Genomic DNA, 25,433 nt, shown 5'->3' with positions numbered 1-25,433 from the left:
AGGGGGTGCATCTCTGGAGAGGAGGGACGGCTCGAGACCCTTCTCCAGACTGAGAGTCAATGGGAGAGGGAAACGAGAGTCAGGGGGGTGGGAGTCCAGAACCAGGGGCCCCACACAGTTTAAGAATAAGGGGTAAGCCATTTAGAACGGAGACGAGGAAACACCTTTTCTCACAGAGAGTGGTGAGTCTGTGGAATCCTCTGCCTCAGAGGGCGGTGGATGCCGGTTCTCTGGATACTTTCAAGAGAGAGCTAGATAGGGCTCTTTAAAGATAGCGGAGTCAGGGGATATGGGGAGAAGGCAGGAACGGGGTACTGATTGGGGATGATCAGCCATGATCACATTGAATGGCCCGAGGGGCCGAGTGGCACCTGCACCCATTGTCTATTTAGATGGTGATACAGAGATATAGAACAAATGAATGAAAGATACCCAAAAAAAAAGTAACGATTTTTGTACATTTTTACGAAAAGTTAAAAGTGAAATAAAACAGACCATTGTTGGCTGTGGGCTGGGGGGAAAATGAGTTGCAGACAATGAGAATCTACAAGACTCAGGAAGAGTCTGGAGTGGGAGATTGCAACCTTCACGTTGTCCGACCTGCTCCGACGAATGCAATCAACCAGGTGTACACAATCAAATAAGATCAAATAGAACAAGTTGTCCTACAACTTAAAGTGCCTGTCCCACGAGCATGCGACTCCATGCGGCATGCACGACCTAAAGGGCCTGTCCCACCAGCATGCGACTCCATGCGGCAAGCACGACCTAAAGGGCCGGTCCCACCAGCATGCGACTCCATGCGGCAAGCACGACCCAACGTGGTCGCTTGAGCCGTACGGCCTCGCGGGGCCGGGCCCACTTCGATTGCCGGAGCCATATGGAGTTGTGCGGAGCTGGTCCCGACATTGCGCGGGGCTCCGAAAAACTGAACGTGTTCAAAAATTCCGCGCGGCAACGGCCTGCCGGCCCGCAGCCGCCTCGACGCCATACGCACCGCCTCGACGCTGTACATCACGCATGAACTTCCTCGAACTTCATGTCACTCACCCAACCTCCGCGTGGCCCCCGCTTCTGGTTTGGTCGCGCTTGCCGCATGCAGGCGCATGCTCGTGGGGCAGGCCCTTTAGGTCGCGCTTGCCGCATGGAGTCGCATGCTCGTGGGACAGGCCCTATAGGCTGTGCATGCCATACGCAAGAAGAAGGAAGAGTTTTATACCCAGGGCAGAGTATCTCACTGAGGGGAGATCTCATTAAAACATACCGAATAGAGAAAGGCCTTGAAAAGAGTGGATGTGGAGAGGATGTTTCCACTAGTTAGAGAGTCTAGGACCAGAGGGCACAGACTCAGAACAAAAGGACGTACATTTAGAAAGGAGACGAGGAGGAATTTCTTTAGCCAGAGGGTGGTGAATCTGTGGAATTCATTGCCACAGACAGTGGTGGAGGCCAAGGACATTGGGTATTTTAAAGGGTAGATTGACAGATACTTGATTAGTACGGGTGTCGGGGGTTACGGGGAGTAGGCAGGACCCTGATCTAAATTTTAAACTATAGAACCCTATGATCCGCAAGTGATACACATAAAGGATGTTCAAAACCAGGGGCCACAGTTTAAGAATAAGGAGTGAGCCATTTAGAACGGAGACGAGGAAACACTTTTTCACACAGAGAGTTGTGAGTCTGTGGAATTCTCTGCCTCGGTGGAGGCCGGTTCTCTGGATACTTTCAAGAGAGAGCTAGACAGGGCTCTTAAAAATAGCAGAGTCAGGGGATATGGGGAGAAGGCAGGAACGGGGTACTGGATTGGGGATGATCAGCCATGATCACATTGAATGGCGGTGCTGGCTCGAATGGCCTACTCCTGCACCTATTGTCTATAATGCAGTTGAGAGGGACAAGTAGATCAGCCATGATTGAAGGGCAGAGTAGACTTGATGGGCCAAATTCTGCTCCTATCACTTATGACCACAAACTTATGAAGAAGCAGAGTTTATGAAGACTTATGAGGATGTGCGTTTAAGGTGGGGGGGGGGGTTTAATAAGAACCCGAGGGGCAATTTTTTCCACACAGAGGGTGGTGGGTATATGGAACGAGCTGCCAGAGAAGGCAGTTGGAACAGGTACTATCATATTTAAAAGACACTTCAGTTTAGTGTAAAGACACAGTGCGGAATTCTGCACCGGCCAGCGATCCCAATTACATTCGCACACACTGCACGCTAGGAGCAAACAACAATTTTACAGAAGCCAATTAACCTACAAACCCGCACATCTTTGGAGTGTGGGAGGAAACCGGAGCACCCGGGGAAAACCCACGCAGGTCACGGGGAGAACGTACACACTCCGTAGAGACAGCGCCCATAGTCGGGATCGAACCCGGGTCTCCGGCGCTGTGAGGCAGCAACTCTACTAACGCGCCACCATGCGCCTGGAATGGTTGAGAGGAATAAGGACTAAATGCAGGCAGATGGGACTTGCTTAGATGGGGCAATAGACAATAGACAATAGGTGCAGGAGGAGGCCATTCGGCCCTTCGAGCCAGCACCGCCATTCAATGTGATCATGGCTGATCATCCCCAATCAGTACCCCGTTCCTGCCTTCTCCCCATATCCCCTGACTCCGCTATTTTTAAGAGCCCTATCTAGCTCTCTCTTGAAAGTATCCAAAGAATCAGCCTCCACCGCCCTCTGAGGCAGAGAATTCCACAGACTCACCACTCTCTGTGAGAAAAAGTGTTTCCTCATCTCCGTTCTAAATGGCTTACTCCTTATTCTTAAACTGTGTGTGACCCCTGTTTCTGGACTCCCCCAACATCAGGAAAATGTTTCCTGCCTCCAGCATGTCCAAGCACCTTATATATTTCAATGAGATACCCTCTCATCCTTCTAAAGTGTCTTACTCAGCATGGACCAATTTGGCCGACGGGCCCCGTTTCTGTGCTATACGACTCGGACTCAATGAGTTCGGTTTAGTTTATTGTCACGTGTACCAAGGTACAGTGAAAAGCTTTTGTTGCGCGCTAACCAGTCAGCGGAAAGACTATACATGATTACAATCGAGCCATTTACAGTGTAGAGATACATGATAAGGGAATAACGTTTAGTGCAAGGTAAAGCCAGCAAAGTCCGATCAAGGATAGTCTGTGGGTCACCAATGAGGTATCATAGTTAAAGTAAAAAATGTTTCTATCGGAGTAGAGATTTACAGCTGTCACGGTGGGGCATAGGTCGAGTTACTGCCGTACAGCGACCATTCATCACACCAATTCCATGGAAGACAAAAATGCTGGAGAAACTCAGTGGGTGAGGCAGCATCTATGGAGCGAAGGAATAGGCGACGTTTCGGGTGGAGACCCTTCTTCAGACTGATGTGGGGGGGGCGGGAAGAAGGAAAGGAAGAGGTGGAGACAGTGGGCTGTGGGAGAGTTGGGAAGGGGAGGGGAAGGAGGGAGAAAGCAGGGACTACCTGAAATTGGAGAAGTCAATGTTCATACCGCTGGGGTGTAAACTACCCAAGCGAAATACGAGGTGCTGCTCCTCCAATTTGCGGTGGGACTCACTTTGGCCATGGAGGAGGCCCAGGACAGAAAGGTCGGATATGGAATGGGAGGGGGAATTGAAGTGCTGAGCCACCGGGGAGATCAGGTTGGTTATTGCCAATGGGCCCCAACATTAATATCTCATTTTTGCATCCATTCTCAACATGCTAGGGGGCAATTTTACTGAGGTCACAAGGAGAACGTGCAAACTCCACACAGACAGCACCAGAGGTCAGGATCGAACGTGTGTGTGTGGTGTGTGTGTATATCTTATAGAAGCATATACAATTATAAAAGGACTGGACAAGCTAGATGCGGGAAAAATGTTCCCAATATTGGGCGAGTCCAGAACCAGGGGCCACAGTCTTAGAGCACAAAGGGGAGGACATTTAAGTCTGAGGTGAGAAAAAACTTTTGTGAATTAATGGAATTCCCTGCCACAGAGGGCTGTGGAGGCCAAATCACTAGATGGATTTAAAAGAGATTTAGATAGAGCTCTAGGGGCTAGTGGCATCAAGGGATATGGGGAGAAGGCAGGCACGGGTTATTGATTGGGAACGATCAGCCATGATCACAATGAATGGCGTTGCTGGCTCGAAGGGCTGAATGGCCTCCTCCTGCACCTATTTTCTATGTTTCTCAGTCAAACTCAGTAATAAATAGAGCAACGGGGAAGATACAAAGTGCAGAATGTAGTTGAGTATTTTTTCTCAGGGATGTGATAAGATGTGTGATAGCTGGACATATCGTGTAGGGTGCAAAGTACCAACATGTTTAATGCAGTCTATCTGTGGTGCAGCATAGGGATGTCTCCGATCCGATTAGATTAGCAATGTACCCGTGCCAGGAGCAAAGTTGGTGCTGACTCTGACAGAACAGCGGTAGGAAAAAAGGCACGGACGTAATTCCGAGTCGGCACGGCGGTAGAGTTGCTGCCTCACAGCGCCAAAGACCCGGGTTCCATCCCGACTACGGGCGCTGTCTGTACGGAGTGGGAGATTGCAACCTTCACGTGGTCCGCCCTGAATCGACGAATGCAATCAACCCGGCGTGCACCATCAAATAAGATCAAATAGAACAAGTCATCCTCCATCTTTTGGCTGTGCACGAGAAGAAGTTCGCATGTTCTCCCCGTGACCTGCGTGGGTTTTCGCCGAGATCTTCGGTTTCCTCCCACCCTCCAAAGACGTGCAGGTCTGTAGGTTGCGTAGGAAGGAACTGCAGATGCTGGTTTAAACCGAAGATATACACAAAAAGCTGGAGTAACTCAGCGGGGCAGGCAGCATCTCTGGGGAGAAGGAATGGGTGACGTTTCAGATCCAGACCCTTCTTCAGACCCGAAACATCACCCATTCCTTCTCTCCACAGCTGTAGCTTTTTGTGTCTATCTTGGGTTTGTAGGTTAATTGGCTTGGTGTGAATGTAAACTCATCCTTACTCTGTGTAGGATAGGGTTAGCATGCGGGGCAGACTTAGTGGGCCGAAAGGCCTGTTTCCGCACTGCATCTCTGAACTAAATACCGGTCAGATCGCATTTGGAGTGTTACGAGCAGCTATGTTTAGTTTAGTTTAGAGAAATAGCACGGAAACAGGCCCTTCGGCCCACCGAGTCCACGCCGACCAGCGATCACCCCACACACTAACACTATCCAACACACACTAGCGACATTTTACAATTTTACCAAAGCCAATTTGCCTGCAAACCTGTACGTCTTTGGAGTGTGGGAGGAAACTGAAGATCTTGGGGGAAAACCTCATGTGGTCACGGGGAGAGCGTACTAACTCCGTAAAGACAGCACCCGTAGTCGGGATCGAACCTGGGTCTAAGGCAGCAACTCTACCGTGCCACCGTGACGCCCCATATCTCAGGAAGGATGTGCTGGCTCTGGAGAGGGTCCAGAGGAGGTTTACAAGAAGGATCCCAGGAATGAGTGGGTTAACATACGATGAGCGTTTGACGGCACTGGGCCTGTACTCGCTGGAGTTTACAAGGATGAGGTGGGAACCTCATTGAAATTTAACCTCATTGAAATTTAGAGAGAGTACAGAGGAGATTTACTAGAATGTTGCCTGGGTTTCAGCAACTAAGTTACAGAGAAAGGTTGAACAAGTTAGGGCTTTATTCTTTGGAGCGCAGAAGGTTAAGGGGGGACTTGATAGAGGTCTTTAAAATGATGAGAGGGATAGACAGAGTTGATGTGGAAAAGCTTTTCCCACTGAGAGTAGGGAAGATTCAAACAAGGGGACACGACTTGAGAATTAAAGGACAGAAGTTTAGGGGTAACATGAGGGGGAACTTCTTTACTCACAGAGTGGTAGCGGTGTGGAATGAGCTTCCAGTGGAAGTGGTGGAGGCAGGTTCGTTTTTATCATTTAAAAATAATTTGGATAGTTATATGGACGGGAAAGGAATGGAGGGTTATGGTCTGAGCGCAGGTAGATGGGACTAGGGGAGAATACGTGTTTGGCACGGACTAGAAGGGTCGAGATGGTCTGTTTGCGTGCTGTAATTTTTATATGGTTATATGGTGAAAGGCCTGGATAGAGTGGATGTGGAGAGGATGTTTCCACTAGTGGGAGAGTCTAGGACAAGAGGGCACAGCCTCAGAATCAAAGGGCGTACTTTTTGAAAGGAGATGAGGAGGAATTTCTTTATCTGTGGGATTCATTGCCACTGAAGGCTGTGGGAACCAACTAAATGAATATTTTAAGGCAAAGAAACCAAGGGTTCCAACAGTTTAAGAATAAGGAGTAAGCCATTTAGAACGGAGATGAGGGAACACTTTTTCTCACAGAGAGTTGCGAGTCTGTGGAATTCTCTGCTTGAGAGGTCGCTGGAGTCCGGTTCTCTGGATACTTTCAAGAGAGAGCTAGATAAGATTCTTAAAGATAGCGGAGTCAGGGGATATGGGGAGAAGGCAAGAACGGGGTACTGATTGGGGATGGTAGCAAAGGTGCTGGAGAAACTCAGCGGGTGCAGCAGCATCCATGGAGCGAAGGAAATAGGCAACGTTTCGGGCCGAAACGTTGCCCATTTCCTTCGCTCCATAGATGCTGCTGCACCCGCTGAGTTTCTCCAGCACTTTTGTCTACCTTCGATTTTCCAGCATCTGCAGTTCCTTCTTAAATACTGATTGTGGACGATCAGCCATGATCACATTGAATGGCGGTGATGGCTCGAAGGGCCAAATGACCTACTCCTGCACCTATTGTCTATTGCTAGATTCTTGATCCGTACAGGTGTCAGGGGTTATGGGGAGAAGGCAGGAGAATGGGGTTGAGAGGGAGAGGTAGATCAGCCTTGATTGGATGACTTAAATCTACCGCAATAACCCATGAACATTGTTGGATAGGCCCATGGATATGGAGGCAGATAGGTCATGTGAAGGTAGATAAGAGAATATTCAGCATAGACAATAGACAATAGGTGCAGGAGGAGGCCATTCAGCCCTTCGAGCCTGCACCGCCAGCCATGATCAATGTGATCATGGCTGATCATCCCCAATCAGTACCCCGTTCCTGCCTTCTCCCCATATCCCGTGACTCCGCTATCTTTAAGAACCTTATCTAGCTCTCTCTTGAAAGCATCCAGAGAACCGGCCTCCACAGCCCTCCGAGGCAGAGAATTCCACAGACACAACTCTGAGTGAAAAAAGTGTTTCTTCATCTCCGTTCCAAATGGCTTACCCCTAATTCTTAAACTGTGGTCCCTGGTTCTGGACTCCCCCAACATCAGGAACACGTTTCCTATCTCTAGCATGTCCAAACCCTTAACAATCTTATATGTTTCTATAAGATTCCCTCTCATCCTTCTAAACTCCAGAGTGTACAAGCCCAGCCGCTCCATTCTCTCAGCTTATGACAGTCCCGCCATCCCGGGAATTAACCTGGTGAACCTACGCTGCACTCCCTCAATAGCAAGAATGTCCTTCCTCAAATTAAGGGACCAAAACCGCACACAATACTCCAGATGTGGTCTCACTGGGGCCCTGTACAACTACAGAAGGACCTCTTTGCTCCTATACTCAACTTTTATGAGACTTTTGGCACATGGATATGGAGGCATATAGATCATGTGACGGTAGATAAGAGAATGGTGAGGAAAGACATTGTGGATTGACTTCATGAGCCAATCTGATGATATTGATAATGTTCATATTCATAATTAATGGAGGAGGATTTGGCCATTCGGCCCATTAAGCCTACACTATTCAATCATGGCTGATCTACCTTTCCCTCTCAACCCCATTCTCTTGCCTTCTCCTCAGAGCACCCGACACCTGCCCTAATCCAGAATCTATTCATCTTTGCCGTAAAAATATCAGTCTATTGTCATGTGTACCGAGGTACAGTGAAAAGCTTTTGTTGCGCGCTAACCAGTCAGCGGAAAGACAATACATGATTACAATCGAGCCGTCCACAGTGTACAGATACATGATAAGGGAATAACGTTTACTGCAAGGTGAAGCCAGTCAATAGGATTGTCCGAGGGTCACCAATGAGGTAGATGGGAGGTCGGGACCACTCTCTAGTGGAATTCTCTGCCTCCGCCATTAGGGTGGTGGAGGCAGGTTCTCTGGATACTTTCAAGAGAGAGCTAGATAGGGCTCTTAAAAATAGCGGAGTCAGGGGATATGGGGAGAAGGCAGGAACAGGGTACTGATGGAGGATGATCAGCCATGATCACAGTGAATGGCGGTGCTGGCTCGATGGGCTGAATGGCCTACGCCCGCACCTATTGTCTATTGGTTGTGGTAGGATGGTTTAGTTTCCTGACGACAGCTGGGAAGAAACTGCCCCTGAATCTGGAGGTGTGTGTCCGTTGGTTTTCACACTTCTGTACCTCTTGCCCGATGGGAGAGGGGAGAAGAGGGAGTGGCCGTGGGGTGAGACTGGTCCTTGGTTACGCTGCTGGCCTTGCCGAACGTGGAGCGACGGAAGGGGTAGGGTTGGGTTGGTGTTGAAGGAACTCCACTATATATGCGTGTGCGTGCGCGCGTGTCAGGAAGGCCACTCACCACCGCTCATCAGGTAATCCCGCAGGATCGGCAGCCGGAAGTTTCCGGCCAGCGTGGCTAGGGAAGGCCGGATCCCTGGAAACTTCTTGGAGAATCCCGTGGCCTCGGTCCCGAAGTTGCAAAAGGCACTGAAGCAGAAGATGCCGTGAGGGTGGTAGCCGAATATATAGTTCCGTGTGGGGGCGAGACTGTGTGTCTTTATCAGCTGCAACGGGAGAGAGTCAAACCAAAAACATCAGCAAGCATCAGATACTCTTTGTCACACAGAGAGTTGTGAGTCTGTGGAATTCTCTGCCTCAGAGGGCGGTGGAGGCCGGTTCTCTGGATACTTTCAAGAGAGAGCTAGATGGGGCTCTTAAAGATAGCGGAGTCAGGGGATATGGGGAGAAGGCAGGAACGGGGTACTGATTGGGGATGATCAGCCATGGTCGCATTGAATGGCGGTGCTGGCTCGAAGGGCCGAATGGCCTACTCCTGCCCCTATTGTCTACTCCACAAATGGCAAATAGTATGAACTGCTTGAAAGGCTTGGACAGAGTGGATGTGGAGAGGATGTTTCCACTAGTGGGAGAGTCTAGGACCAGAGGGCACGGCCTCAGAATTAAAGGACGTTCCTTTAGGAAGAAGGTAAGGAGGAATTTATTTTGTCGGAGGGCGGTGAATCTGTGGAATTCTCTGCCAGACGGCTGTGGAGGCCAAGTCAGTGGATGTTTTGAAGGCAGAGATAGATAGATTCTTGAACCCCTACGGTGAGAAGGCAGGAGAATGGGGTTCGGAGGGAGAGAGATCGGCCATGATTGAATGGCGGAGCAGCATTGATGGGCTGAATGGCCTGATTATTTAAGAATAAGGGGCAAGCCATTTAGAACGCAGATGCGGAAACACTTTTTCTCACAGAGAGTTGTGAATCTGTGGAATTCTCTGGTGGAGGCAGGTTCTCTGGATACTTTCAAGAGGGCTCTTAAAAATAGTGGAGTCAGGGGATAAGCGGAGAAGGCAGGAACTGGGTACTGATTGGGGATGATCAGCCATGATCACATTGAATGGCGGTGCTGGCTCGAAGGGCCGAATGGCCTACTCCTGCACCTATTGTGTATTGTATGTTCGGCGCGGACTCAGTGGGCCGAAGGGCCTCTTTCCATGCTGTATCGGTGTCTCTAAACTAAACTGAACCATCCTCTCACCAACTAGAGAGCGGTCCTGACCTCTCCTCTGCCTCATTGGAGACCCTCGGACTATTTTTAATTGGTCTTTGCCGGACTCTAACTCTGTCCCTGTCCCTCTCCCTCCCCCTCCCCCTCACCCCCCCATTTCCAATGCCAATTACTATTTGGTCAAGGGGCAGAAGTGACCCGCCAGTCCCAGCCTGTAAATTGGCCAGAGTGTTTACACAGACAGTACAGTAACTATTTGCTGTTAGATTCCCTGAAAATGGAATCTGTCGAGTTTTGGAACTCAAGGCCAAGTTTGCAATGTCGGAGAGAATGTCAGACAAGAATAACCAGCGCCAATTGCAACAACGAGGGGCAGAGTTTAACTTGCAATTGCAAAAGCTCCTGATAATTTTCACCACTGTTGGCAGAGACGCACTCGGGCAAAGCTACAGAATGATGAATCTTCCATTCTTCAGGAGAACGCATGTGGCTCGTGTATGTTTAAGAAGGAGCTGCAGATGCTGGAAAATCGAAGGTAGACAAAAGTGCTGGAGGAACTCAGCGGGTGAGGCAGCATCTACGGAGCGAAGGAAATAGATCGAGCCAGAGGTCGTTGCCTATTTCCTTCACCCGCTGAGTTTCTCCAGCATTTTTGTCGACCTGGCTCGTGTATGGTTCAATTTAGTTTATTGTCACATGCACAGAGGTACAGTGAAAAGCTCTTTGCTGCGTACTAACTAGTCAGCAGATAGACGATGCATTAGTTCACAAATGATAGGAGCAGAATTAGGTCATTCGGTCTATCAAGCCTACTCCGCCATCCAATCATGGCTGATCTATCTCTCCCTCCTAACCCCATTCTCCTGCCTTCTCCCCATTACCCCAGACACCCGCACTAATCAAGAATCCATCTGTCTCTGCCTTAAAAATATCCACAGCCCTCTGTGGCAAAGAATTCCACAGATTCACTGCACTCTGACTAAAGAAATTCATAGAAACATAGAAAATAGGTGCAGGAGCCTGCACCTTCGAGCCTGCACCGCCATTCAATATGGTCATGGCTGATCATCCAATTCAGTATCCTGCCTTCTCTCCATACCCCCTGATCCCCTTAGCCACAAGGGCCACATCTAACTCCCTCTTAAATATAGCCAAAGAACTGGCCTCAACTACCCTCTGTGGCAGAGAATTCCAGAGATTCACCACACTCTGTGTGAAAAATGTTTTCCTCATCTCGGTCCTAAAGGATTTCCCCCTTATCCTTAAACTGTGACCCCTTGTCCTGGACTTCCACAACATCGGGAACACCTCATTCCACCTCATCTCCTAAAGGAACGTCCTAAAGGAACGTCCTTTAATTTTGAGGTACTCGACTCTCCCACTAGTGGAAACATCCTCTCCACATGATTACAATCGAGCCGTCCACAGTGTATAGATATAGGATAAAGGGAATAACATTTAATGCAAGGTAAAGTCCAGTACAGGCCGCTTAAAGATAATCCGAGGGTGAACAGATATTCCCCCCTCACCCTCCTCCCCCAACCCCACCCCCTCCCCAACCCCCCCTACCCCTTCCCCCAACCCCTCCCCCTCACCCCCAGCCCCCTCAACCAAGAGGACCAAGAAACCAGGAAACCAAGAACCAAGAAGAACGGGGTTGATAGGGAGAGATAGATCAGCCATGATTGAATGGCGGAGTGGGACTTGATGGGCCGAATGGGCCTAATTCTGCTCATATTATTTATGAACAGAAACTATTGCTGATACACTCCAATACAGGGAATGTCTTGGCAAATCACTTCTGCACCTCTTCAAAGCCCCCTTATCCTTTAAGTTATATGGTGACCAACATTACACACAATACTCCAAATGTTACCTAATGTGATCAAATGGCAGAGCAAAGAGGTCCTGCTGCAGTTGTACAGGGCCCTAGTGAGACCACACCTGGAGTATTGTGTGCAGTTTTGGTCCCCTAATTGGAGGAAGGACATTCTTGCTATTGAGGGAGTGCAGCGTAGGTTTACAAGGATGGCGGGACTGTCATGTGCTGAGAGAATGGAGCAGCTGGGCTTGTATACTCTGGAGTTTAGAAGGATGAGAGGCAATCTTATTGAAACATAAGATTATTAAGGGTTTGGACATGCTAGAGGCAGGAAACATGTTCCCGATGTTGGGGGAGTCCAGAACCAGGGGCCACAGTTTAAGAATAAGGGGTAAGCCATTTAGAACGGAGATGAGGAAACACTTTTTCACACAGAGAGCGGTGAGTCTGTGGAATTCTCTGCCTCAGAGGCCGAGGAGGCCGGTTCTCTGGATAATTTCAAGAGAGAGCTAGATAGGGCTCTTAAAGATAGTGGACTCAGGAGCTATGGGGAGAAGGCAGGAACGGGGTACTGATTGAGAATGATCAGCCATGATCACATGGAATGGCGGTGCTGGCTCAAAGGGCCAAATGGCCTACTCCTGCACCTATTGTCTATAGAGTCACCCCAGAATTTTATGTCTAACTGTAAATTATTGCTAAATTTAGAACATATATGGGTGGATGGAACAAGCTGCAGGAAGGGGTAGTTGAGGCAGGGGAAGTATTGCAACGTTTAAGAAACATTCGGAGAGGTACATGGAAAGGACAGGTTTGGAAGAATATGGGTCAAACGCAGACAGTGGGACTAGTGTAGGTGGGGCATGTTGGTCGGCGTGGGCAAGTTGGGCCAAAGGGCCTATATGTATTGTCCACAATCCAAGCTCAGATGCATACCAAGTGTAGGGTCAATCAAAGCTGGAGTAACTCAGCGGGATCTCTGGAGAGAAGGGATGGGTGACGTTTCGGGTCGAGGCCCTTCTTCAGACCGATTAAGGTAACTGGGACTCTGGCCAGCTACGTGTCAAGGCAGATGTTTGGTTTAGATTCAAGTTGTGCCCCATCAGCTATTTCTACTCTAATTACCGAGTAAACATTGTAAAAAGGGCCAGATAAGAGACACACAGGAGGCACTGTCGATTCGACAGCTCTGCCTCACGTAGACACCAGCACGGGCCGTCATAGCAGAATCATTGACACCAGGGCAGGATATTCCTTAGAGGTGACTCGATGGCAATTAAGGCAAAGTCCATCAGCTGCTATCAATGATCGCTCATTATCTTCTGGCCCAGTATCTTGCTGCTTGGCATCTCAGTTTAGTTTCTTAGTTCAGTTTAGACATACAGCGCGGAAACAGGCCCTTTGGCCCACCGGGTCCGCGCCGACCAGCGATCCCCGCACACCAACACTACCCTACACACACACTCGGGACAACCTTACACATTTACACCAAGACAATTAGCCTACAAACCTGCACATCTTTGTGGAGTGTGGGAGGAAACCGAAGATCTCGGAGAAAACCCACGCGGGTCACGGGGAGAACGTGCAAACACCGTACAGACAGCGCCCGTAGCCGGGATCGAACCTGGCGTTGTGAGGCTGCGACTCTACCACCGTGCCACCCTGTGTCAGCAGCCTTATCAGGTTAACGTCTCACCTGATAAAGACAGTTTACAAGGGTGACAAGCTTGAAGCACCAGATAACCTGATCACTGCCACGTTACCCGACCTCTGCACCCATTGTTGGAATCTACTTTCATACACATTCTTTATAATGTGGGGCGGCATGCGGGTAGAGCTGCTGCCTCACAGCGCCAGACACCCTGGTACAATACCCACTACGGTGCTGTCTGTACGGAGTTTGCACGTTCTCTCTCTGACCTGCGTGGCTTTTCTCCGGGTGCTCCGGTTTCCTCCCACACTCCAAAAGACGAACAGATTTGTAAGCTAATTGGCTCCAGTAATATTGTAAATTGTCCCCAATGTGGGTAGGAAAGTGGCAGGCGGTGTGGACTCGGTGGGCTGAAGGGCCCGTTTCTGTGCTGTATCTCTAAACTAGGGTCGCCAACTGCCCTGTATTAGCCGGGACATCCCGTATTTTGGGTTAAATTGGTTTGTCCCGTACACGGGATCGCCCTTGTCCCGTATTTGACCGCTGCTACTCGGGTCGAGGGGACTGTCGTGTCGGAGCGCCGCGTCCGGTCCCGCCTCGCCCGTCCCAACGTAGTGCAGCCCGTGGAGTGCAGCAGCAGCAGCAGCCGCCTCGCCCGTGGCCCCGTCGGTTGGTCGGCAACCCGGCCAGCTGTCCGGCCTTCGGACCTTCGCTTACCGCCAACACCACCACCACCCCTCCTTCTCACGGCCGATCATCGGTTCACGAGTTGGACGGGGCGCCGGAATTAACGTGAAGCAGAACACAAACACCAGCTGGCGGGACAGCTGAGACCTTTTGGCCCGGGCTACGCAACGTCACACGCAAAGCCCAGCGCCCGGCCCAAAACTCCGCAGCAACATATAAAATTATAAAAGGACTGGACAAGCTAGATGCAGGGAAAATGTTCCAAAATGTTGGGCGAGTCCAGAACCAGGGGCCACACAGTCTTAGAATAAAGGGGAGGCCATTTAAGACAGAGGTGAGAAAAAATCTTTTTCACCCAGAGAGTTGTGAATTTGTGGAATTCCCTGCCACAGAGGGCAGTGGAGGGCAAATCATTTAAGAGAGAGTTAGATAGAGCTCTAGGGGCTAGTGGAGCCGAGGGATATGGGGAGAAGGCAGGCACGGGTTATTGATTGGGGACAATCAGCCATGATCACAATGAATGGCGGTGCTGGCTCGAAAGGGCCGAATGGCCTCCTCTTGCACCAATTTTCTATGTTTCCATGTCTATGTTTCTACACGGGGAGTTTAGAAGTGGGCGCAGGTTATTTTCCAGAGAGCTGCTTTCAGTGCAGCGACCTTGCTCCCAGGGTCACTGGTATCTCAGCGTACATTGTGGGAGCGTGGGGTCAGCACCAGTGCAGCGAGCAGAGCGCTCCTGGAAAGTTACCATCTGGACCAACGCCAGTCGTGGAATATGGATCATGAGCAAGCAGAAAAAAGTTAGACATTAAATCTTTCACCCTTCACCTTAAACCCGTGTCCTCTGGTCCTCGATTCACCTACTCTGGGCAAGCGACTCTACCCGATCTACTCCTCGCATGATTTTATACACCTCTGGAAAATGCACGCCTCATCCTCCTACGCTCCAAGGAATAGAGTCCCAACCTACTCAACCTCTCTTTCACTCAGATCCCCAGCCCCCTCCACCCGAGTTCTGGCAACAGCTTGAGTCAGAGGGTGGTGAATCGGTGCAATTAATTGCCACAGATGGTTGTAGAGGATGTGGATATTTTTAAGGCAGAGATCTATAGGCTCTTGATGAGTAAAGGGCCTGTCCCACTTGGCACGCAAAGATTTTATGAATCCCAAAATCACGGGGGGCGCGTCACTGCCTATGTCACCATGCACCGTGCGCACATCACGTGCGCGGCACAATGCGTGCGTCGTGGCACGTAAATTATGTCACATAAATTACGCGCAAATGATGCCAGTGTGTGACCTTTGGGTTTTTGAAGGGAGAAGGCAGGAGAATGAGGTTGACAGGAAGTGCAACTCCAGAGCAAATAAAATCATGAGAGACCCCTTCCACCTCTGCAACGGACTGTTCCAGCTGCTACGGTCAGGCAAATGCCTCCGTTGCCATGCGGTGAGAACGGAGAGGTTGAGAAGGAGTTTCTTCCCAGAGGCAATTCGGACTGTAAACGCCTATCTCACCAGGGACTAACTGCGTTTTTCCTTCGTTAGGAACTGGTGAATTTAGATTTGGGCCATCGTGGTCAGCTGCACATGGAGAGATGTGACTGATGGCCCCCTTTATATGTGGGCTGTAAATGATCACAGCATAGCAGATGGGCATTTATCAGCTGGAGTCACAAGTGCTGTACTGCAGATGCTGGAGTTTTGAGCCAAAGCAAAGTGGTGGAGGAGGTCAGTGGGTCACGGCCCAAAACACTGGCCGACCGGACGACTTCCTCCAGCACTGCTTGGCTCAGAATTCCAGCATCCGCAGCTCCGTGCATTTAGGACAATGGACAGACGACGTTTCAGTTCGGGCATCAACCACTGGGCAACAATGGTCTTGCACAAAACAGTTCGTCAGGATGTTCTTCGTCCACTTAGTTTAGTTTAGAGCAGTGGTTCCCAACCTTTTTTTGGCCATGCCCCACCTAATCACCTCTAAAATCCTGATGCCCCCCCCCATGTGGTGATATATAATTCTTATCATTTAAAAAGTGAACTCTGTTTCAGCTGAAGAAGCTTAAAACGCCAATACCTTGGTTTAAACAAGCTTCGAAAGAACATGGCATCCATGAAAAAGAAAAATGAAATAAACAAAAGACAGTTAAAGTTCTGAGCAAGAAATTACTAAAAAATTGTTTAAAAAAATGACCTCGCACGCTTCGTGCGACGTGCATGAAGAGCGATGGCGCGGTGATTATGTAATAACTACACAATAAAGACCTTTTTTACCCCAAAAAAATTATTTACTCAAAATAACATCTGAAACATAAACTACAGATGTTTACCTGATGGAAAATCCAAAAAAATAAAAATCAAAAATTTGGACCCAGACCTCCTCAGTCACGCTCAATTGCCCCCCTTAAAATCAAATTGCCCCCCTGTGGGGCGTACACCCCACGTTGGGAACCACTGGTTTAGAGATATAGCACGGGCACAGGTCCTTCGGCCCACCGAGTCCCCACCGACCAGCGATCCTCGCATGCCAACACTAACACACACACGGGACAATTTACACATACCAAGCCAATTAACCTACACGTCTGTGGAAGACAATAGACAATAGGTGCAGGAGTCGGCCATTCGGCCCTTTGAGCCAGCACCGCCATTCAATGTGATCATGGCTGATCATCCCCAATCAGTACCCCGTTCCTGCCTTCTCCCCATATCCCCTGACTCCGCTATCTTTGAGAGCTCTATCTAGCCTCCTCTTGAAAGCATCCAGAGGAGGTGTGGGAAATGAAAGATCTCCGAGAAAACCCACGCAGGTCACGGGGAGAACGTACAAACTCCGCACAGACAGCACTCGTGGTCGGGATGGAACCTGCGTCTCCGGCGCCGCGAGGCAGCGACCCTACCGCTGCGGCAGCGTGCCCGATGCAATCGGAAACAAAAGCATCTCACTGTAAACCGACACACGTGACAACAATGAGACTGAACCGAATTATCCGAGCCAAATCATCCACGCAAGTCGCAAGTCGGGCTAGTGGCCATCATTTTAAAAGGCACGGGCGGTCCTAGTTTTTAAAATCTACTCACTCTGATGGGGAAGTATTCTCGGAAATATCGCCACAGGGCCCAGTTCCGCACCCACGCTGACCGCCTGCCTCCTGGAAAGTAAAAGCACCAGTTTCCACGCTATCTCGAAAAGATTCCCGAAAGCAACATCAAATTCACAAGCGCAGGAAGGAACTGCAGATTCTGGTTTAAACCAAAGATAGGCATGAAGAGCTGGAGGAACTCGGCGAGTCAGGCAGCATCTCCGGAGAGAAGGAATTGAGTATTGAGTATAGAAGTATAGAAGCTGGGATGTAATGTTAAAATTGTACAAGACATTGGTGAGACCAATTCTGGAGTATGGTGTACAATTTTGGTCGCCTAATTATAGGAAGGATGTCAACAAAATAGAGAGAGTACAGAGGAGATTTACTAGAATGTTGCCTGGGTTTCAGCAACTAAGTTACAGAGAAAGGTTGAACAAGTTAGGGCTTTATTCTTTGGAGCGCAGAAGGTTAAGGGGGGAATTGATAGAGGTCTTTAAAATGATGAGAGGGATAGACAGAGTTGATGTGGACAAGCTTTTCCCTTTGAGAATAGGGAAGATTCAAACAAGAGGACATGACTTCAGAATTAAGGGACAGAAGTTTAGGGATAATATGAGGGGGAACTTCTTTACTCAGAGAGTGGTAGCGGTGTGGAATGAGCTTCCAGTGGAAGTGGTGGAGGCAGGTTCGTTGGTAACATTTAAAAATAAATTGGATAGGCATATGGATGAGAAAGGAATGGAGGGTTATGTTATGAGTGCAGGCAGGTGGGACTAAGGGAAAAAAGTTGTTCGGCACGGACTTGTAGGGCCGAGATGGCCTGTTTCCGTGCTGTAATTGTTATATGGTTATATGGTTATATGAATGGGTAAGACGTTTCAGGTCTGAAGAAGGGTCTCGACCCGAGACGTCACCTATTCCTTCTCTCCAGAGATGCTGCCTGTCCTGCTGAGTTACTCCAGCTTTTTGTGTCTAGCGTGAAATTCATAAGTGATTGGAGCAGAATTGGGCTCTTTGCACCTGACCAGATGTCTATTAAAGACTGAAGGGTCTCGACCCGAAACGTCACCTAGTTCCTTTGCTCCATAGATGCTGCCTCACCTGCTGAGTTTCTCCAGCGTTTTTGTCTACCTTAAATGTCTATTAAATATTGTTACAGCACTTCCTCAACTTCCCCCTGTGACAGCTGGTTCTACATACACGCAACCTTCAGCCAGAGGGTGGTGAATCTGTGGAACTCATTGCCACAGATGGCTGTGGAGGCCAAGTCAGTGGATATTTTTGTAAGGCGGAGAGTGACCAGACATGACCTTTGTGGTGGATCTTCCGTATATGTCAGGGTCACCTGCACCAGAAGACTGAAAAATTCATCAATTCCAGGAACAGAATGAGGCCATTCGGCCCATCAAGTCTACTCCACCATTCAACATGGCTGATCTATCTCTCCCTCCTAACCCCTTTCTCCTGCCTTAGATATAGTCATAGATTAATACAGTGTGGAAACAGGCCCTTCAGCCCAACTCGCCCACACTGGCCAACAATGTCCCAACTACACCAGTCCCACTGGTCCATATCCCTCTAAACCTGTACTATCCATATACCTGTCTAACTGTTTCTTAAACGTTAGGATAGTCCCAGCCTCAACTACCTCCTCTGGCAGCGCGTTCCACACACCCACCACCCTGTGAAAAAGTTACTCCTCAAATTCCTATTAAATCTTTTTCCCTTCACCTTGAACCCGTGTCCTCTGGTCCTCGATTCCCCTACTCTGGGTAAAAGACTCTACCCGATCTATTCCTCTCATGATTTCTCCCCATAACCCCCAACACCCGTACTAGCCGAGAATCTATCTCTGCCTTACAAAAAAAATCCAATGTCTTGGCCTCCACAGCTGCCTGTGGCAATGAGTTCCACAGATTTACCACCCACTGACTAAAGAAATTCCTCATCTCTTTCCCAAAGGAACGTTCTTTAGTTCGGAGGTTCTGGCCGCAGGGGAGCAAATTCGACCCAACGATCAGACGCAGAAATCCCGATGAGGCCTAGGCGCCATATTTTGTGGGGGGGTGGGAAACCGTCTGGGGGGGGGAAAGACCTGTTACCGAAACAAATTAAAGGGGCTGTCCCACTGTACGAGGTAATTCAAGAGTCAAAAAAAAAAAATCAAACTCGTGGTAAGCACGTAGAATGTACGTAGCGGCTACCTCAGAACTCGTGACATCTCTTAACGGCTCGTAACGCTAACGGCAGGTACTCGGGAAACGCGGTACGCTCGTGAAGGTTTTTCAACATGTCGAAAAATGTCCACGAGAGCCCCGAATACCCACGAGCGGCCATTACCGTAATTCTCCGAGTTCGAATCAGGGGAAACTCGGGAGAACTCTTGAATTAGCTCGTACAGTGGGACAGGGCCCTTAACCCATAAATCTGCCCGCCTTCGGAGTGCGAGGTGGAGGAATCTGGAGAAAACCCGCACGGTAGCAGGGAGAACGTGCAAACTCCGTGCAGGCAGCAGCCGTGGTCGGGATCGAACGCGGGTCCCTGGGGCTGCGAGGCAGCCACTCTACCCCCCCCCCCCCCCCCCCCCCCACAATCACGTACCTTGGTTGGGCGTATCCCAGTCTAGGATCAACCAGGACAAGTACAGAGCTGCAATTGGCCAGCAATTAGTGAAGAAGGTATAAGCCAGGATTATGCTGCAGACGATACCTGCAAGAAATCAAATCAAACCACAAATCAAGGACGATGGCAATCAGGGAAGAGCCCAATATAAAACCAAGCCGTCTCCTTTTTGAGTTCAGTTTGGAGACACAGCACGGAAACAGGCCCTTCGGCCCACCGAGTCCGCACCAACAATCAACCACCGGTTCTATGCTCGATGTTGTCCTAAATCCTCATCCACTCCCTGCACATTAGGGGCAATTTCACCCAGGCCGTTCTTTTAATTTGGAGCGTGGAAACAGGCCCTTCGGCCTACTGAGTCCACGCCCACCATCGCTTCAAAGGTTTTCGTTTAGAGATACAGTGCGGAAACAGGCCCACCGGGGTCTGCGCCGACCAGCGATCCCCGCACATTAACACCATTCGCTTTTTTCCCTTAAACCTGTATGTTTACACTGTGGACGGCTCGATTGCAAGCGTGCAATGTCTTTCCACTGACTGGTTAGCACGCACAAAAGCTTTGCTCTGTGAGGAGTAGATCAGGTAGAGTCCCTTGCCCACAGTAGGTGAATCGAGGACCAGAGGACATAGGCTCAAGGTGAAGGGGAAAAGATTTAATAGGAATCTGAGGGGTAACATTTTCACACAAAGGGTGGTGGGTGTATGGAACAAGCTGCCAGAGGAGGTAGTTGAGGCTGGGACTATCCCAACGTTTAAGAAACAGTTAGACAGGTACATGGATAGAAAATAGAAATTAGGTGCAGGAGTAGGCCATTCGGCCCTTCGAGCCTGCACCGCCATTCAATATGATCATGGCTGATCATCCAACTCAGTATCCCGTACCTGTCTTCTCTCCATACCCCCTGATCCCCTTAGCCACAAGGGCCACATCTAACTCCCTCTTAAATATAGCCAATGAAGTGGCCTCAACTACCCTCTGTGGCAGAGAGTTCCAGAGATTCACCACTCTCTGTGTGAAAAAAGTTCTTCTCATCTCGGTTTTAAAGGATTTCCCCTTTATCCTTAAGCTGTGACCCCTTGTCCTGGACTTCCCTAACCTCAGGAACAAACTTCCTGCATCTAGCCTGTCCAACCCCTTAAGAATTTTGTAAGTTTCTATAAGATCCCCTCTCAAATCTTCTAAATTCTAGAGAGTATAAACCAAGTCTATCCAGTCTTTGCTCATCATAGCACCTCCCTGACATCCCAGGAATCAGTCCCCAGAACCGTCTCTCCGCAAACTCCCTCTATGGCAATAATGTCCTTCCTCAGATTTGGAGACCAAAACTTGTACGCAATACTCTGGGTGGTCTCACACACTGACCCTGTACAACTGCAGTAGAACCTCCCTGACTCCTATACTCAAAAAGCTTTTGCAATGAAAGCTAACAGACCATTCGCTTTCTTTACTGCCTGCTGCACCTGCACATAGCCTACCTTCAATGAAAAGTGTACCATGACACCCAGGGATCTCGCTCACATCTCCCCCTTTGGGTGTATCGGCCACCATTTAGATAATAGGACAGGTTTGGAGGGATATGGGCCAAATGCAGGCAGGTGGGACTAGTGTAGCTGGGACATTGTTGGCCGGTGTGGGCAAGTTGGGCCGAAGGGCCTGTTTCCACGGTGTATCACTCTATGACTCTAAAGATATTCCTCCTCATCGGGGCAGTAAGGTGGCGTGGCAGTAGAACTATTGCCTTACAACGTCATAGACCCGAATTAGATCCTTGACTACGGATGCTATCTGCACAGTATGTACGTTCTTCCCTCGACCTGTGTGGGTTTTAGACAATAGACAACAGGTGCAGGGGTAGGCCATTCGGTCCGTTGAGCCAGAACCGCTTTTCAATGTGATCACGGCTGATCATCCCCAATCAGTACCCCGTTCCTGCCTTCTCCCCATACCCCCTGACTCCGCTATCTTTAAGAGCCCTATCTAGCTCTCTCTTGAAAGCATCCAGAGAACCAGCCTCCACCGCCCTCCAAGGCAGAGAATTCCACAGACTCACAACTCTCTGTGAGAAAAAGTGTTTCCTCATCTCCGTTCTAAATGGCTTACCCCTTATTCCTAAACTGTGGCCCCTGGTTCAGGACTCCCCCAACATCGGGAACATGTTTCCTGCCTCTAGCGTGTCCAAACCCTTAATATTCTTATACGTTTCAATAAGATAACTTCTCATCCTTCTAAATTCTAGAGTGTACAAGGGTTAGGTGGGAGAGATAAATCAGCCATGATTGAATGGTGGAGTAGACTTGATGGGCTGAATGGTCTAATTATGTGAAAACGTTTCCCCTCTAGTTCCTATTAGATTTTTCCCCTCTCACCTTGAACTTATGTCCTCTGGTTCTTGATTCCCCCCACGCTGGGTAAAAGACCCTCTGGCTTCAACCCTATCTGCTGTATCCCCCTTTGCGATTTAGTACACCCGATTTTCTCCCTGTGATTGTTTTGGTCATCTGTCATAGAAGGTAGGACAGAACAACGCAGGAACTGGCCCTTCAGCCCACCCTATCTGTGCTGGACATGATGCTATCTCTTTTCTGCTTGCACATAATCCATATATTCCACGACTGGCGTTGGTCCAGATGGTAACTTTCCAGGAGCGCTCTGCTCGCTGCACTGGTGCTGACCCCACGCTCCCACAATGTACACTGAGATACCAGTGACCCTGGGAGCAAGGTCGCTGCACTGAAAGCAGCTCTCTGGAAAATAACCTGCACCCACTTCTAAACTCCCCGTTTAACTTGGTTTTACTTTCACCGGGCAAGAGGCAAGCTAACGGAATGCGGAGCACGGAACACACGACACACAACACGGAACACAGAGCAGAGAACACGGAACGGAACACAGAACACGGAGCAGAGAACAGAACAGGGAACAGGGAACACGGAACAGAGAACACGACATGGAACACGGAACATGGAACAGAGAACACAACATGGAACACGGAACAGAGAACACAACATGGAACACCAAACAGGGAACAGAGAACACAACATGGAACACCAAACAGGGAACAGAGAACACAACATGGAACACCAAACAGGGAACAGAGAACACAACATGGAACACCAAACAGGGAACAGAGAACACAACATGGAACACCAAACAGGGAACAGAGAACACAACATGGAACACGGAACAGAGAACACAACATGGAACACCAAACAGGGAACAGAGAACACAACATGGAACACGGAACACGGAACAGAGAACACAACATGGAATATGGAACACAACATGGAACACGGAACAGAGAACACAACATGGAATATGGAACAGAGAACACAACATGGAACATGGAACAGAGAACACAACATGGAACACGGAACACAACACACAACATGGAACACGGAACACGGAACAGAGAACACAACACGGAACAGAACACAACATGGAACACGGAACGCAGAACACAACAGGGAACAGGGAACAGAGAACACAACAGGGAACATGGAACACAACATGGAACAGGGAACACGGAACAGAGAACACAACAGGGAACATGGAGCAGAGAACACAACAGGGAACATGGAACACAACATGGAACACAACAGGGAACAGAGAGCACGGAACAGCGAACACAGAAGAGCAGCGGTAGAGTTGCTGTCTTGCAGTGCCAGTGACCTGGGTTCGATCCCGACTATCGTACGGAGTTTGTACGTTCTCCCCGTGACCCGCGTGGGTTTTCTCCGAGATCTTTGGTTTCCTCCCACACTCCAAAGACATGCGGTTAACAGAGGTTAATTGGCTTGGTGTATGCAATGGTTTTTGTTTACAAATTGTCCCTGGTTGGTGTAGGATAGTGTTAGTGTGCGGGGATCGCTGGTCAGGGCTGACTCGGTGGGCCGAAGGAAAGGCCTGTTTCCGCGCTGTATCTCTATACTAAACTAATAGACCATAGAACATTCTTCAGACTATACTCGGGACTTTAGAGTTACAGTGCAGAAACATGCCCCCCTCAGCCCACCAAATTTGCAGCAACCAGCAACGGCTGTATGGAACGAGCTGCCGGAGGAGGTAGTTGAGGCTGGGACTATCCCAACATTTAAGAAACAGTTAGACAGGTACATGGATAGGACAGGTTTGGAGGGATATGGACCAAGCGCAGGCAAGTGGGACTAGTGCAGCTGGGGCATGTCGGTAAGGGCAAGTTTCCATGCTGTATCACTCTATGACTGTAGAGTTACAATAAACTAAAGGATGATAGTGGAAGCAGATACAATAGCAATGTTTAACAGGCTTGTAGACGCACAGGGATAGAGAGACATGGGGATAGACACAAAATGTTGAAGTACCTCAGCGGGACAGCAAGCATCTCTGGAGAGAAGGAATGGGTGACAAATGGCCCTAGTGAGACCACACCTGGAGTATTATGTGCAGTTTTGGTTCCCTAATTTGAGGAAGGACATTCTTGCTATTGAGGGAGTGCAGCGTAGGTTCACCAGGTTAATTCCCAGGATGACGGGACTGTCGCATACTGAGAGAATGGAGCGGCTGGGCTTGTATACTTTGGAGTTTAGAAGGATGAGAGGGCATCTTATTGAGTCATATAAGATGATTAAGGGCTTGGACACGCTAGAGGCAGGAAACGTTCCCGATGTTGGGGGAGTCCAGAACCAGGGGCCACAGTTTAAGAATAAGGGGTAAGCCATTAGAACGGAGAAGAGGAAACAATTTTTCACACAGAGTTGTGAGTCTGTGGAATTCTCTGCCTCAGTGGGCAGTGGAGGCCGGTTCTCTGGTTATTTTCAAGAGAGAGCTAGATAGTGCTCTTAAAGATAGTGGAGTCAGGGGATATGGGGAGGAGGCAGGAACGGGGTACTGATTGGGGATGATCAGCCATGGTCGCATTGAATGGCAGTGCTGGCTCGAAGGGCGGCCGAATGGCCCACTCCTGCACCTATTTTCTATTGGGTCAAGGGTTATGGGGAGAAGGATCTCGGAGAACACCCACGCGGTCAGGGGGAGAACGTACAAACTCCGTACAGACACGCACCCGTAGTCAGGATCAAACCCGGGTCTCTAGCGTTGTAGGTGGACTCGATGGGCCGAATGGCCTTAATTCTACTCCAACAACTTGTTTCAACTTGCGAACACACATGTTAAATAGACAAATGACGTACCCAACAATAGGAAGGAGGCAACCCATTGTAGAACAGAGAGCATTTGCAAGTGTCGTTCTATTTTGGATCGGGCTATCCAAGGAAGAGACGATAGATTGCTCAATGCTGAGAGGATACTCTCTCCAGTACCTGGGGGAGAATAAAAACCACATTAAAACAAGTGATAGGCACAAAATAGATAGTGCGATAGGCAATAGGTGTAGGAGTAGGCCATTTGGCCCTTCGAGCCAGCACCGCCATTCAATGTGATCATGGCTGATCGTCCACAATCAGTACCCCGTTCCTGCCTTCTCCCCATATCCCCCGACTGCTATTTTTAAGAGCCCTATCCAGCTCTCTCTTCAAAGCATCCAGTGAACCGGCCTCCACCGCCCTCTGAGGCAGAGAATTCCACACTCACAAATGTGTGAAAACGCGTTTCCACGTCTCCGTTCTAAATGGCTTACCCCTTATTCTTAAACTGTGGCCCCTGGTTCTGGGCTTCAGTTGTCAACGACCGCTCTCTAGTTGGTGAAAGAGATCTCAGAGGACCTCACATGGTCCACCAACACCGCTGCGCTGGTCAAGGAGGCACAGCAACGACTGTTCTTCCGGAGGACTTTAAAAAAGACTGGTCTGCCCCAACAGCTGCTGACACCGTTCTACCGCTGCACCACAGAGAGCATATTAACGTATGCCATCTCTG

The 25,433-nt window shown here is 49.3% G+C and overlaps 1 protein-coding gene across 1 annotated transcript in view; it reads right to left on the bottom strand.

Moving 5' to 3' along the window:
- The window catches only part of dgat2 (diacylglycerol O-acyltransferase 2), a 47,801-nt gene that overhangs the window by 6,196 nt on the left and 16,172 nt on the right, over positions 1-25,433 (bottom strand). The window contains exons 2-5 of the mRNA XM_055637556.1: positions 24,749-24,877; positions 19,559-19,666; positions 16,953-17,023; positions 8,561-8,765 (exon numbers count right to left, since the gene is read on the bottom strand). Coding sequence (XP_055493531.1) covers positions 8,561-8,765; positions 16,953-17,023; positions 19,559-19,666; positions 24,749-24,877 — 513 coding nt within the window. The remainder of the gene's footprint in view (positions 1-8,560; positions 8,766-16,952; positions 17,024-19,558; positions 19,667-24,748; positions 24,878-25,433) is intronic.

The sequence above is a fragment of the Leucoraja erinacea genome, chromosome 6 (assembly GCF_028641065.1).
Source record: "Leucoraja erinacea ecotype New England chromosome 6, Leri_hhj_1, whole genome shotgun sequence".
Taxonomy (NCBI): domain Eukaryota; kingdom Metazoa; phylum Chordata; class Chondrichthyes; order Rajiformes; family Rajidae; genus Leucoraja; species Leucoraja erinaceus.
The sequence above is the reverse complement of the archived record's forward strand: the minus strand, read 5'-3'. Positions and strand labels throughout refer to the sequence as shown.